Below are 15,174 nucleotides of genomic sequence, written 5' to 3'. Positions count from 1 at the left end.
CGGCCACCTGTGCGTCTCACATTTCAGAAGCACTCAGGACGTGAAGTCCAAGGGTTTCCACTTTTACCACCTGTCAGTCAACAGACGGACGCTCGTTCTCCGGCCTCCGTGCAGCTACCCTGGCCGTCACCCCTCAGAGCTCCGCCGCTGGAAGCCACCGTGCTCGTCCTATGCCCTGCACACAGCACTGAGGGCCGCAGGGGCCGCAGTGGGGCTATCTGGGAGCGAGTATGCGCCAGGAGAAGGCCTCATGAGAGACCTGAGGACGTTCAGCACAGCCTCCTTCGGGCCAGACACACAGAAGACTAAGTCCTTCATCAGAAACCAAAGGCTGTTGGCAGGCGCCGCGGCTCACTAGGCTAATCCCCCGCCTTGCGGCGCTGGCACAAACAAATTCTTAAAAAGAGAAAGGAGGGGCTGGCACTGTGGCACAGCAGGAAAAGCCACCACCTGCAGTGCCGGCATCCCGTATGGGCGCCAGTTTGAGTCCTGGCTGTTGAACTTCCGATCCAGCTCTCTGCTATGGCCTGGGAAAGTAGGGAAGTCCTTGGGCCCTGCACCCACATGGGAGACTTGGAAAAAGCTCCTGGCTCCTGGCTTCAGATCGGCCCAGCTCTGGCCGTTGCAGCCATTTGGGGAGTGAACCAGTGGATGCAAGAGCTCTCTCTCTCTCTCTGCCTCTCTATAACTCTTTCAAATAAATAAATAAAAGTGAGAGAAAGAGAGAGAGAGGAGTTAAAATCCATGGTATCGGCCTCAGGGGTGAGTGTGACACAGACAAACTTGGGTCTGAAGGACGTGTCTCAGCCAGCAGCTGCAGGGGCCTGCCAGGAACGCAAGCGGCCGAGCAGTCGCCTGGCAATGCTGGGGACCGGGGCTGTGGGCACCTGGCGACTCCGGGCCACGCGGTGCTGGAAGTGCGGAGCAACAGGTGTCACGCACCCGGCAGGCGTCACTCACCTGCCGGTTCAGCTTCACGGCCAGGATGGTGTTGGAGTAGCTGTAGTTGCAGATCTCGGTTCCCTTCTTGAAGTGACAAACCTTGAGCTTCCTCGGGGCTTTGAGGCTGACGATGGCCACCAGGCTGCTGGAGAACAGCCGCTCCACGATGCACACGTCTTCCGTGCTGGCTGCGACCAGAACAGAGAGACACGCGTCGACGTCTCCGTGCCAACAGGCTGACCTGCTCCCAGAGCAAGCGCGTGCCCAGCCCCACTGCCGACCAGCCCTGACGGAGACCCAGACACCTGGGCGCGGGACTCAGGTCCCCACTGCGTGTGTCATGAAGACACGAGCACTCCAGGACAACGCCGGGCATCACTCACTCCAGCAGGGACCCAGGCACCAGGCAGTTCCAAACGGGGAGACACACACTGGGAGGACCGTACGGGAGGTGGGAAGTGTGCTACTGCTCAGAACAGAACAGTCACAAAACCAAGCGGCCAGTCTGAGCGTGTCCGTGCACTCTCGGCCGCTTGCCCCAGCCAGTGACCGCAGTCTTCCCCACGATTCCCAGAGCAGCGGGGCTTCTTCACAAGGGACAGACGCGAGCGAATGCCCGCGCCGGGAAGCCGAGTGTGGGCCCAGGAGGCAGGGCCCCCCCGCCTGCGGCTTCTCTGCCCAGCAGCACCCCCCGTGATGACCGTGGGTGAAAGCGGCCCTGTTTGCACCGTGGTCACCACCGGGCACGCCCCGAGTGGCTGCTGTGCTCAGGCACACACAGGTACAGAACCCGAAACGTCACCCTCTGCTGTGGACAGCTTCCAAGACCAGGCCCCTTGTCCTCTGATCGGCCCCTCTGCCTCACCGAGCCACACCAAGACGCTTCCCTGGGAGCAGTGGCTCGGAGCTGTGGTCTCCAGTGCTGGAGGCCTGGTGTCTACACCAGCGGCTGCTGCACAGGCCCCGACGGGGCCTTGCTCCACCTCTGTCCCGCCCCTCTCCTCTGGCTCCCTCCCTGGGGCGCTCGTTCTCCGGATGTCAGCATGGGGGCTCCCTCTGTGTCAGCAGCACCCCTCTTGCAGGCCAAGTCCCAGGCGGAGCCCTGCCTGTCTGCAGCTGTGCCCAGGCACAGAGGAGCGGCTCTTTCCACACTGCTGGACAGCCGGAAATGGAGCTTATGAGTAGACACTGATTACTGGCCAAACCCCAAAACACCACTAACAGACTCTGTTAAACGGCAGCCTATTTCAAAGTGGGCCACTCCCGCCACGTGACACTCCCGGCTGGCCACGCACGATCACCGAGTGCCACAGCTAAGTGCTGACGCTGCTCTTGGTCAAGTCCAGCTGTCCTCGTGCTGCTGCGCCCACTGGGCAAGCGCTCCAGGGCCGGCACCGTGCTGGGAAGTACGGTCACCCAACAGGGGTCTTGATTCGCTTACTGGGGCACACTACAGGGAAACGTGGCATACACAAAACGGAGTTTTAAAAAATGCTTTATTTATCTGAAAGGCAGAGCAAGAGCAAGAGATCGCTCTTCCATCCCCTGGTTCACTCCGCAAATGGCCGCACCAGTCAAAGATGGGCTGGGCTGGGCGAGGACCCAAGTCCTTGGACCATCACCTGCTGCTTCCCAGGTGCACCAGCAGGGACCTGGCCTGGAAGCAGAGCAGTTGGGACTTAAACTGGCACTCCGATATGGGATGGAGACCTCTCTGTCTCTCCCTCTGTCTGTAACTCCACCTCTCAAAATAAATAAATAAAACATTAAAAGAAAAAAAAAAAGACTTCAGAACAGCAAAACAACCGTCCACCAGGTCGAAAGCAAAAGACTTCCCAGAAAGAAATCAGCTGTCCTGGACAAATGGCTTCAGCTGCCAAGAGCTGGGTAACCCAAGAGAAAAACAGGCAACCGAACAAATGTGTACATGAACACGTGGAAAACACAGCAAGTTCAATTTCAGTTGATTGTAGCATTAAAAATAATTACGGCAAATGGGCGTATTGTTCCTCTCCCATGTGCAGGTGTGCTGACGTCTGAGCACGCCCAGCGTCGGTGGGCAGAAGTCAACGGGCAGCACCGTGCTTATCTAGTGCTGATCCACTGCGCCTCTATGTTTGCCTGCAGGCGTTTCCCTCACGAGGGACAAAGCCCATCCCACGGCCTCTACTCGAGACAGGATGCTCACACCAGCCCTGTTTCCAGGAGCCCCAGATGGAAACCCAAAGTCCACGGCTGAGGATGGACACACACACAACACCTGTACCCATCACTGCTCTTCCTGGGCACACCAAGAAGCCGACGACACACGCAGTCAGGGCAGCCACGCAAGCTTGCTCCACCTGGCGTGTCCGGCGCAGCACACCCGCAGAGGCAGAAACAGACTGGCGACTGTGCTGGGCCCGGGAGCAGGCACAGCTCATGGGCAGTGACTGCCAATGGATTCAGGCTTCTTTCGGCAATGATAAAATCTCTTACAGTTAATTGTGCAGGTTGCACAACCAAGTCAGTACACCAAGACCCTGAGGGCCGTGCGCTTCAAACAGGTGAACTTGTGGCACGTAAATCACATTCAAAACAGCCTTCAAACAGCAGCAGCACCAAGCCAGGCAGCCAATGGCCACAACCGGAACTCTGGCTGAAAGATCAAGATCTGATGCAGGCACGGGTTTGGGTCCCGGCTGCTCCTCTTCCGACCCAGCTCTCTGCTTACAGCCTGGGAAAGCAGTGGAAGACGGCCCAAGTCCTTGGGACCCTGCACCAGTGTGGGAGACCTAGATGGAGCTCCTGGCTCCTGGCTTCCAACTGGCCCAGCTCCAGCCGTTGCAGCCGCTTGGGGAGTGAACCAGTGGATGGGAGACCTCTTTCCATCTCTCCCTCTCTCTGCAGTTCTACCTCTCAAATAAATAAAAAATGCTTTAAAAAAAAAGGTCTGATGCAAGAAGCATCTGATGCAAGGCGGCAGGGTATGCTGAATATGTTAGGCCACCTGGGGAGACGGAACCAAAGTGTCAGGACAGACCCTTTAACAACCACGTGTCCACGGAGCCTAGGAGATACTGGGATGGGCCTCGAGGAGTCTAACACTGAGAAATCTTAAGGTGAACAGCGACAGGAGAAAGGAGACCTCCTGTGGAAGTAGCCACTGGACACCGAAGGACGCCCCGCGGGCCGCGCGCCCACCCCTCCCAGGAACGCACCTGACATCCGCCGTGAGTGGTCAGAGTTGGTGTTGTTTTTCGGCCGCATCATTTTCAAGAATCCCTAACCTTTCAAGAGCACATTCCGTGCCCAAGAGAACTCTCTCTCTCTCTCTCTCTCTCTCTCTCTCCCCCACACACTGTCCACCATGCTCAAGTGCAGACACCTCAGCCCTGCCACGAAACAGTGGCCACGGTCCATGGGAGACACGAAAGGGATGGCAATCCAAAGAGAACCAAGGAAGCAGCCGCCGGCCTGTGCCGATCCAGACAGCACGCCACCAGGCCACCAGTGCCCAGATGGCACCACGCCACCAGGGCACCAGTGCCCAGATGGTGCCACGAAACAGTGGCCATGGTCCACGGGAGACACGAAAGGGATGGCAATCCAAAGAGAACCAAGGAAGCAGCCGCCGGCCTATGCCGATCTAGACGGCATGCCACCAGGCCACCAGTGCCCAGACGGCACACCACCAGGACACCAGTACCCAAATGATTGATACGCCACCAGGACACCAGTGCCCAGACGGCATGCCACCAGGGCACCAGTGCCCAGACGGCACCACGCCACCAGGCTACCAGTGCCCAGACAGCACCACGCCACCAGGGCACCAGTGCCCAGATGGCACACCACCAGGACACCAGTGCCCAGCCAGCAGCGCTCGCCGGCCCCAGGAAGGTGTGAGCCAAGCTGCGGGGCCTCAGGCACCGGAGGCCCTGCTCCCAGAGGGCTCTGCCAGTTTCTGTCAAACTTTCTTCCTAGTGACAGTGCCTGGGAACTCAGGAAATTAATTACTGAATTGAGGATCACGTGGTGTTTGGCTTCTGTCGGCGCTGTTTATGGCTGAAGTGGGAAGGGCAGAGGGAAGGCCGCCCCAGGCCTGCAGCTCCCCAGGGATGCAGGCTACGAGCTGGGTGGCGTGACAGCGCCTCAGGCAGGATCCATCACGGTGAATCCTGCAGAGATCAACCCTCCCAAGAGTGCGTGGGCTGGCAACAGGGACAGACGCCAGCAAGCCCTGGCTCTCCGACCTGCAGAGGCAGGCATGGCCCCCAGAGCACACGGTGCCGAGTCCCCGGGCCGAGCAGGGAGACTGCCGCCAGGTGCTCCCCTCGTCGACGAAGGCCGCGAGGACTTCTGAGCTGGGGCCGACCCGCCTGCCTGGGGTTCAGAACCAAATACGCATGCGGTCTGTCTGGCAGCTCAGAATTTAGAAAAAGCAAAGAAAGCATACAACGTTGAATCTGAAATAACTTGTACATTTGCGACATCTTACAGACAATGGATCCACGTCCTCTCTGCCCACAGCGTGGCATTGTTGCACTCACGTTCCAGGGACAGAGGCCACAGACCTGTGCATTCAGTTTTCTGCACACAACAGCAACGGGACAGCGGGGAGTCCTGCAGCCTTCCCGTAGCTTGGAACAACACCCAGCGCTGCTTTTGCTCGTGTTCCCTGCTGTGCAGCTGCTGGTCTGGTCCCTCCCCAAGACCAGCTCTGGCACAGCCCTGTGTCCTGGCGACAGTGACCGAGAGCGAAGAGCTGGGAGGGCAGCAGCCGGCCCGCGGCTCCCATTGGCGTGGGCGCTCCTGTGTCCGCTCGCAGAAGAACGCCTGCATGGCCTTGCCCCCAGGAGCCAGCTGCTTTCTAGGCAGACCCTCCTAGCATTCAGTAAAAGTTGGGCCCAGGACAGGCACACAAGGTCGGGGCAAGGGATCAGTGCCTCTGCTTCAGTCTGAAGCTTCACCTCGGAAAACACCTCCGTCCCCTCCACCACCTACCCTGGAGGGCAGAAGGCCACTAAGAACACAGAACTGACACCACGCCGCCTTCCCGGGCCGCTCAGTGAACAAGACAGCACACGCTGCTCCCAGGAGCCCCCGGCAGTAACTTCACGCTGAGGGGGAGCACGGGGACTGCAGGGACAAGCTGCGGAGCAGCGGACAGTGTGGTCGCAGATCTTCACCGCCATGTGGCTCTAACAGGTGGCACCATCGTGCCAGGGTCTGAAGAAGGCCCGAGGGGAGGGTCCAGGGAGGAGTGACAGGGATGCCACCCACAGCTCACCCAGCTCCCAGGCCATCGCCCCACTCCCAGGCCACGGCTCACCCAGCTCCCAGGCCACAGCCCACCCCGCTCCCAGGCCATCACCCCACTCCCAGGCCACAGCTCACCCCGATCCCAGGCCATACCCACCCAGTTGTAGGCCATAGCTTACTCCATTCCCAGGCCACATCCCACCCATCCCACCCTGCTCCCAGGCCATACCCACTCCACTCCTTGGCCACACCCACCATGCTGGTAGAAGGCAGCCCTGCAGAAGGCTCAAAAAGCACCAGGAGCAAGGCTAAGGCTGAACGGGGCCAAACCTAAGGAGGTTAAGGGGGCCAAGGGGGCCAAGGGGACTGGGATGCCTGCAGGCCCTGCTGGAGACAGACACACCTGCAGGCTCACCTGACATGCAGAGCACCTGGTGGGCCGGGAGGGCTCTTCCTTCCAAGTCACTGGCACAAAGCAGCGGCCCCTTTCCTGGGGTCTTCAGCCTACACTGTGTGCTCACCATGGGCCCCAGGCCTAGTGAGTGACAGTCACTCAGCACTGGCCCTCCGGGGTCTACTGTGTGAAGGGAATCGCCCACAGCCTCCCGATCGGCCGAGAAAGGAAAAGCACAACCCCACGGGGCGCGACCCTGGCCCTCCCAGTAGGCAAGAACTTCCAGCTCTGGAAGACGACTAAGATGATCCAGCCTCTCCCGACCCACGGCCCGGCACGGCAGGTTACAGGGCGCCGCGAGCCCTCAACTCGATTCCCTGGACCGAGGACTCGCACCTGGGCTGCACCAAATGGTACATTCGGGGGGAGGAAATGTACAAGAACTAGTACCCCAGCCTAAGTGAACCTGCACAACGGAGCAGAAACACAAGTGAACAAGAACGTGGCAAGCACACGGAGAGACGCTTCCCGCACAGTGCAGACAGCGGCTGAGCACGCGCGATGACGCCCAGCGCCTCCGGTGCCCAGGGAAACGCGAAGCTGAGCTCTGCCACCCCGCCGGTCAGAACAGCTAGAGCCAACCCCAATGCCAACACCCACGCTGGCACTCCCACATCACGGCGGGAAAGGAAACCGCGCAGCCCCTGCCCGCCGGGCGTTCTTTCCCACCCACACAGAAGCCTGGGGCCGTGAACATGATCAGCCCACACGGGCTCCAACACGCGACCGGCAGAACAGACCAGCGCATCTACCCACGGACACTACTCGGAAATGAAAGGACAGCAGCTCGGGGACGTCCCAGGCAACCTATGAGCAGAAGCGCCACTCAGAGGAGCTGAGTGCCTCCACCCATGGGTTACTTTGAAATGACCAAGTTGCTGAAACAGAAGAGACCAGCAGGCTGCCCGGGCATCGGCGAGGGGCAGAAGCTGTTCAGTACCTGATGGTAGAGGAGACGAACACCACACATGCGCACAGATGGGCGTCAGCCCCCAGGCTACGGCATGGACTGCAGTCCCACGGGATGTTCCCGCTGGGGGAAGGGGGCGCAGGGTACCCAGCACGTACGTCCCTTCTCACGACTGCGCACGGGCCTGCAGCTGCCTTCATTTGCACACTGCACGGGGGAGGAGCCTGACCAGCTACAAGCACAGCCACACACACCGCTAAGCACAGGCAGACAACAGTCCCACACCCACGCACTCCTGCTCCGCCCAGAGAGGAAGTCACCCACCCACAGCCCATCCCCGCTGCACACGCCTCCCTGGCGGGCAGGCGCCCCGCCACTGTCTACCCACAACTGGAGAAAGGCAGTCACTGCTCCAGGAGTGAACACCCCCAGCTTCCCCGAAGCCCATCGTGACAGCCAGACAAGCAGCTCCGAGGGGGCCCAAGGGGGAGGAATTAACAGAATAATCCATACAGTGAGACACCCTGTGACAGAGCTCGGCCTGTGTGCCCGTGTCTGTGCAGCTGGCACAGCGCCAGAGACCTGGAGCAGGACCCAGACTGCCAGCTCACGCACACTCTGCGGGGAGGGGGACGGGGCACAGTGTCTGCACGTTAACCGCCACCCTGTGTTTGAATTTAAGATTGCATTCCAATTCCAATACAACGTGTCTATTTTTTGTTAAGAAGGGGAAAAATAAAGCAAACACTTACTGCATTCATAGATCTGTTCCAGCTTATCCACAGAAGAAAGGGAGAAAAATTTATAACCGGACTTACTACCAACAGCTAGGGACCTGCAAAAAAGCCAAATTCAGAAATAAGAGCTGATACAGGCAACAGTGATAATGCACACCCTAGCTCCCAGTACTCTCAACAGCCAGCATCCCTACCGAGCCGCCCAGTCCGCGCCACTGCAGCTCCTATCAGCGGTGTGGCAGAGACAGCCGCCACACGGCCAAGCACAAACACTCTTCTGTGCAGCCGGTCCGGCGTCTCGGGGGTTCCCGTGAGAGCAGTGACTACAGGCAGCAGTGACTATGAGGATGTGTCCGCGCTCTCGGGGAATCGCCCCACGCGGACACGTGTATCAAAACGTCATTGTGCACCTTAAATACAGGCAACTGTACGTGAGTAAAGCTAGGAAGAAGTTTAATAGAAGTCATAAAAACAAGGCAACTAAACCAAAAAAACAAAAACACCTCTATGGAACTTTACAGTTTGAGACATGAAATAATCAGTCCTAAATAATTCCCAGGAAACGAGTCAGGTGCTCAGGGGATCTGATGCACGGACGGGAGGCGTCCGAGGCTCCAGGGCGAATCCCCTAAGCCTGTGCGTCTAAGCAGAGATGTTTACGATCCAGGCGGCTGCATCACTCCCTCTGGGCTTCGGTGAGGCCCGTGCACAGCCGGCCCAAATCCCCCATGCTGATTCTGCTACCGCCGCGCGGAGAGGTGGACACGAGACCGACCCCAAAACTAACTTAGACTGAGAAGACCACACCATGCCTGAGGTCCCACATCTGTCGCCGACAACCCCTAAGGGGCTCAGAGAAACCTCAAGAGCTCCCTAGAGCCTGCAAGCTCAGGGCTGGCTACACGAGACAAAGCATTTCCTGATCAGAAATGGTCTCTCCCCAGAACGTGCTGATCGAAGAAAGCAGAGGCCAGGAAGGGGTCTCAGAACCAAAGGGAGCGCAAGTGAAGCGAGAGCGGTGAGACGAAGCAGCAGACGCAGGGCCAGCGTTGTCTCCTGAACACAGGCGGTGGACCGCGAGCCCGCTGGGAGGCAGACGTTTCGCCCTGGTGGGCCTGCCCAAGACAAAGCCAGGGCTATTTTAACGATCGTGCCATCTATTTTAAAACTCTGACTTCCAGCCTCTCTTTCAGAAGAATGTGCGAAAAATCCAGTCCAGGACGGGAGCTGTAATGCGCACTGCTAATATGTAAAGTGACACTGGTTCATCTTAGAAGTACAGAAGAGCTACAATCAAACTCTGCCAGCTCACAGAAATAGCTTCACAAAAATACTACACTGCGCTGATGACATCAGTGAAATAGCCAGGAATTGCCGTAAATATTCTGAAATTAGTGATGAGAAAAACCAAAATTCAGGAGGGCCCAGGGTCCAGGAAGGCTAACAACGAACAAAATCTCAGCACCCCAGAGGTACGGGCACGAGTGTTCCGGAAAACACTTCCCACACAGCGAAGGTCTGCTGTCAGGCACCAAAGCCTTTTCCAGTTTTTGAAAAAGCATTCTTAGGCCGGCGCCGTGGCTTAACAGGCTAATCCTCCGCCTTGCGGCCCCGGCACACCGGGTTCTAGTCCCAGTTGGGGCACCGGATTCTATCCCGGTGGCCCCTCTTCCAGGCTCTCTGCTATGGCCCGGGAAGGCAGTGGAGGATGGCCCAAGTCCTTGGGCCCTGCACCCCATGGGAGACCAGGAGAAGCACCTGGCTCCTGGCTTCAGATCAGCGCGGTGCGCCAGCTGCAGCGGCCACTGGAGGGTGAACCAACGGCAAAAGGAAGACCTTTCTCTCTGTCTCTCTCTCTGTCCACTCTGCCTGTCAAAAAAAAAAAAAAATTCAAAGAAAAAAAGAAAAAGCATTCTTAAACCATTCCTGGGCACCCCAAGTCACAGGCAAATTCCTGAAGTGAGGGCTGCACATACCCACAGTGGAAGGCCAGAACAGAACCAAGTGCGGAGCTCGTCCACCTGTCGCTCTGGAGAGCCATGCTTTCCCTGGGCACCCTACCGCCGCGAAGCCCCTCTCTTTTCCTGATTTCCCACCGACTCGGACACCAAACCACCCAGCCTGTGAGCCGAGAGGCTGCGCCCACGGGCAGGAGCACCGGGCCCGGACAGGGAGCCTGGGGCGGACGCCTCCTGGTTCTCGGCCCTGCTCCCTGGAGACAGAATGTGTCCATCAAGCCTGATGCTTTTCCAGGTGTTCAGAACAGACGCAGGACGTGAAGTATCGAGGAGGATTCAGTCCCACGGCTCTACTGTCCACTGTCCTCAGTAAACAGGCAGGGGCACCGCATTCCCAGGCCCTCCTGCCACGCCAGCAGCCACGCCAGCAGCCACGCCGGGCGTTCTGAAGTGATGGCACGGAGCAGACGGGACAGGCGTCTCCGGCTCAGCCACCAACAATCCGGTGCACGCACCACTCCCGGCCGCTGTTTCAGCAACGCCTCACAGTCAGCCTGACGCTACCACGACAGGCGTGTCAACGGGACACTGGCCTGAAGAAACCGTCGTATTAGCAAAGGCCGTGTGGGTTTAAGTTAACACAATGAGATCTCGTATCGACGAAGGGAAAAAGAGCAAACTCTGATCACAAAACTGCTGTCTGGCACGCCTCTCCTGTCACAGCTGTCTGCACCTGCACCTGCCGCCCTCCCCAGAGACCCAGAGACGAGGCTGTCTCCTGCCAGGCGGGGCGGGGGGCAAGCGCCACCTCCCAGGTGTGCTCTGTGCCAATCCTCCATCTCCAAGGCACGTCTAGCGCTGCTCTGGGCGCCAGCTCCGGCGCCTCTGTGGGCTCTGGGTCCTGATGCGGTCGGCTCTGCCTTCTCCACCGGCAGCTGGGGATCCGTTTCCTTCAGCACCTGCCAGGCCCCGGGCGGTGCTGACGGCCTCTCCTTCCTCAATCGCCCCGGCCTAGGTTTAAGCCTCCTAAATCTCTTCTGGACACGTTTACCAGGGTTCTGGCAGAGCTGAATCCATCTTCTTTGGCTGGAAGCCTTCATCACTGAACACCCAAGACCGCGACCTCCAGGAAGAGCAATTCCGTAGTTCCCATCTTCTTCTTGACCTCATCCTCTCGCCTCTGGTCCCAGGCATGAGTCCATCGTCCATCAGGGCCTCCCCTCTCATCACCGTCTTCACGGGGGACACGCTCGAGTACGTGGTTCCCTGGCCGCTGGCCAACACTGCCAACGGGGGGCAGCCGATCCGGCTCCACCTGCACGGTCCCACGGCCTCGCGCTCAGTCCCGCGGCAGCGCCCGTCCTTCTCAAAAACCACTCTTCAGGGTCCTCCGGTGGTGTCGTCACTGCTCACAGAGAAGGCATGCCCGAAACGGGGCGTCAGGGGCGTCGCCGCTGACTGCATCACGCTCGCCCTGCGGTCACCGCTGGGCAGTGTCCCCTCCAACACGCCCTGCGCACAGCAGGCAGGACCACCTCAAACCTCAGGGCTCAAACTTCAGTCTACAGATGAGGAGCAAGGCACCAGGACCCTCCCCGAACGGGGCCTCACCCCCACGGGCCCCCCGAGGGGTCACAACCCCGCGTCTACACACCAGATCTGCGAAGTCAAGCCCCTCACTTTATCCTACCCATTCCAGAAAGATTCAAAACTGGACAACTTGCCGCAAGCTGTGGCGGCCACTGGAAAAAGCCCAGGCCTGATACTTGCGCTAAGGGCCCGGGGATCGTGCCCGCTTAGAAACTGAGCAGCCAGAGGGTCCTCCAAAGCGTTACTCTCAGGATCCGAGACGGCACTAACCAGTACACTGCGAGATCACCGCGCCCAGTGGCTCTTGCTGCCTCTGTCACTGTGCTAGTTGAAACAAAAAGAAACAAGGGAAACAGCAAAGAAAAGTTGGTCACACGTTCAGGACAAAATCATGAAAAAAAAAAACACCACCACAACACCTGTAGTCCTAATACCAGGGGGAGAGGCAGGGCAGTGGCAGCCCGACACACAGCGGGTGCACAGCTCAGCACTAAGAGACGGTCAGACCCCCGCACGGCACACGGAGGCTGCTGCGTGGAACGGCTTCCGAGCGTTCTCCCTGAGCACAGCACGTGTGCACTCCAGGCCAACAGCCTTCCTCTTGCTAAAAGCCGTGTTCCTCTGCCACAGCCAGTTCTGGAGGTCAGGGGCGGTGGGAAGGAAAGCAGACAGCCCCCCCCCCCCCCCGCAGTCGTTTTAATCTAATGAGCTTTGGTGTAATCCTAATTTGCTACTGCGATTCGTTCATGAGCCACACCAAGGTCTCCCGGGCAAGTCCGAAGCACGGCACAGAGAACTCCTCTTGCACCACTCACTGGGGGACTCAGAGGGGACACAGAGGGGGCACGTGACTTGGGGGGGGAGCGCCAGGGCGGGCCACCGGGCGGCATTCCTCCAAGACACTCCTTCCCCTGGGGCGGGCCACTCCTCCATGACACAGGGAATCACCGGGAGGCCTTCCCAGCATTTGATTTCCTGCTGCTATAAATCAGCAGTGACAAACTGAAAAAGAGCAGGAGAGGCTGTCTCTGAGACCTCAGGACGCTTCCGTTTCTTGCTGGCCTTGAAACCGGAGAGCCTCCCAACCAAGTCAGAATCGGTCTGAAATTCCCTCTGCCCTCCCTGGATTGTCTGCTCAGGCCACGTGCAACAGGCATCACACTGGCCTTCGGGCCTGCAGAACTACAGAGCTTGCTGGTCGCACTGCTGGGCTACGCTGCGGTTTCTAAATCCACTGTTCCCAGGACCCCACTCTAGAGGCAGAAGACCAGCGTGGCAGAGCTGCAAGACTGGGAGGGCGCTCGGAGGAGCCGGGGACTCGGAGGCCGGCTGGGACCAGGTGAGCACCCCTTCCCGCTCTCAGCACTGTCCCACGGTGCTCAGTGCACCTGCTGCGTACCACAACCACTTGTTCATTAAAAAAAAAAAAGAAAAAGAAAAGCGACTCATCTGCCACTTCGCTAACTCCACGGGCCAGCGACGGCCACTAGGAGGATGCCGGGTGACCCGCCACTCCCCCTCCTCGCCCGCCTCACCTCCTCTTACTCACTCCCCAAGATGGCCCTCCTCCCTGCCAGCCCCACAACTCAGCCTGCCTCCTCCAGAAACCTCATCGCTCAGCCATCCCCGCGGGTCATCGGGGACAGCCCCCGGCCCCATCCCGGCAGACGTCCCGCCTCGGGAACCCCGCGGCCTGGCGTCCTAGGCCCTGGGAGCGCCCCGCAGGCCGGGACTTCCGCCCCGTCTCTTTCTTGCCCGGGGAAGGGATCAAAGCGAACAGCCAGAGAGGGAAGGGAGCGAGATGAGGGCGGGAGCCGGGCCCTGAGCGTGCACAGGAGGGCCTGGGGGGCACACGCACGCGGCCCGGGCCCGCCGGCCTCTCGGAGAGCCCGCAGTCCGCGGCGGGAGCGGCCCCGTGCCCTCCGGACCCGAGGGGCGCCCGGCTCTCCGTCCCGGCCACGACCCCGCCGAGCCCGGCCACGACCCCGCCCGACCCCGGCCGCGACCCCCACCCCCGGCCGCGACCCCCACCCCGGCCGCGACCCCGACCCCGACCGCGGCCGCGACCCCGACCCCGGCCGCAACCCCGACCCCGGCCCCGGCTCCGACCCCGGCCACGACCCTGACCCCGACCCCGGCCACGACCCTGGCCGCGACCCCGGCCACGACCCCGACCCCCGCCACGACCTCGGACCCGACCCCGGCCACGACCCTGACTGTGACCCCGGCCACGACCCAGACCCCGACCCCGGCCACGACCCCGACCCCGGCCACGACCCCCACCCCGGCCCCGGCCGACCCCCACCCCGGCCACGACCCCGGCCCCGGCCAGGCCTTACGTGTTGTCCTGGTTAAAGTTGGCGAAGAGCAGCTGGCCCGCGCCGGCCTCGCCGCTCTGGCTCGCCAGGTTCATGGCTGGGCGCGCGGATCGGCCCGGCCGAGGGGCGCGCGCGCGAGGGCGAGTCGGGCTGCGCTCAGGCTCGGCGCCGGGCCCCGCTCGCCGCCTCGCTCGCCGCCACTCGCTGCTCCGGGATCAACCGCCGCCTCATCCCGACCCTGCTCTTGTTTATGCTCCGGAGCCGGGGCGCCCAGCGCGCCTGCGCGGCCCCGCCCCCCGCGGCGCGCGCCTCGACGGCGCAGACGCACTCGCAAGCCCCGCCTCCTTCCCCTCAGGGGTTCCGGTCGACCGCGCACGCGTAGGGGCGCCCGGGGAGGGGGGCAAAGGTGCGAGCGCGACGGAGACCGCGCATGCGCACGGGGAGGCCCAGCCCGGCGTGTGCTGTGTAAGCGCATGGCGGCCCTGACACCGGAAGTGCCCCTCGTGTGCCAATCATGTACAAAGTGCTCGAGCATCTTATTCGATGCTCGCTGCAGCCCTGTGTGATGTGACTGCACCGATTGGAATTCTACCTTAAATGTGTTAATTCATCAGTATTTAGGGGAGGCTGGCGTTGTGAGCGGCGGCCTCCTGCCCCTGCGAAGGCTGCGGGCGATGGCGGCGGCGGCCTTGGGCCCCTGCCACTCACGCGGCGGAGTCTTCAATAATAAATCTTTACATAAATAAATCTTTAAAAATGTTTGGGAAGCCCTTTCCCGTGAACTTTTCCCTCAGAGAAGTGACGGAGGAGGAGATATTTAAATAAAAGGTTACGCAGCCACGGGGTGCACCCACTGAGGTCACCCGGCCTGCCCGTGAGGGACAGGGGCTGTGCAGCCAGGGAAGGCATCCTGGAGGAAGGGCTGGCCCGGGGCTGCAGGATAGCATCACAGGACGGCGGTGCTCCGTGTGGCCGAGGTCAGGGGAGAGAGCGGACCCACTGGAGGACGCCCCTTCTCAGGGAA

General features: G+C 60.5%; 1 protein-coding gene across 2 annotated transcripts in view; it reads right to left on the bottom strand.

The window, feature by feature from the left end:
- Positions 1 to 14,295, bottom strand: part of WIPI2 (WD repeat domain, phosphoinositide interacting 2) — a 28,241-nt gene extending 13,946 nt beyond the window's left edge. Inside the window, exons 1-4 of one of the 2 annotated variants that reach the window (XM_062179841.1) lie at positions 14,172 to 14,295; positions 12,103 to 12,156; positions 8,300 to 8,382; positions 961 to 1,130 (exon numbers count right to left, since the gene is read on the bottom strand). In XM_062179841.1, coding sequence (XP_062035825.1) covers positions 961 to 1,130; positions 8,300 to 8,382; positions 12,103 to 12,156; positions 14,172 to 14,245 — 381 coding nt within the window. In that variant the 5' untranslated portion in view covers positions 14,246 to 14,295. The remainder of the gene's footprint in view (positions 1 to 960; positions 1,131 to 8,299; positions 8,383 to 12,102; positions 12,157 to 14,171) is intronic. The other variant, XM_062179842.1, reaches the window with a different exon arrangement.
- Positions 14,296 to 15,174: the final 879 nt, after the last annotated feature.

Source organism: Lepus europaeus, chromosome 21 (assembly GCF_033115175.1).
Source record: "Lepus europaeus isolate LE1 chromosome 21, mLepTim1.pri, whole genome shotgun sequence".
NCBI lineage: Eukaryota > Metazoa > Chordata > Mammalia > Lagomorpha > Leporidae > Lepus > Lepus europaeus.
Note: the sequence above shows the minus strand (reverse complement) of the source record. Positions and strands in the feature narration are given on the sequence as shown.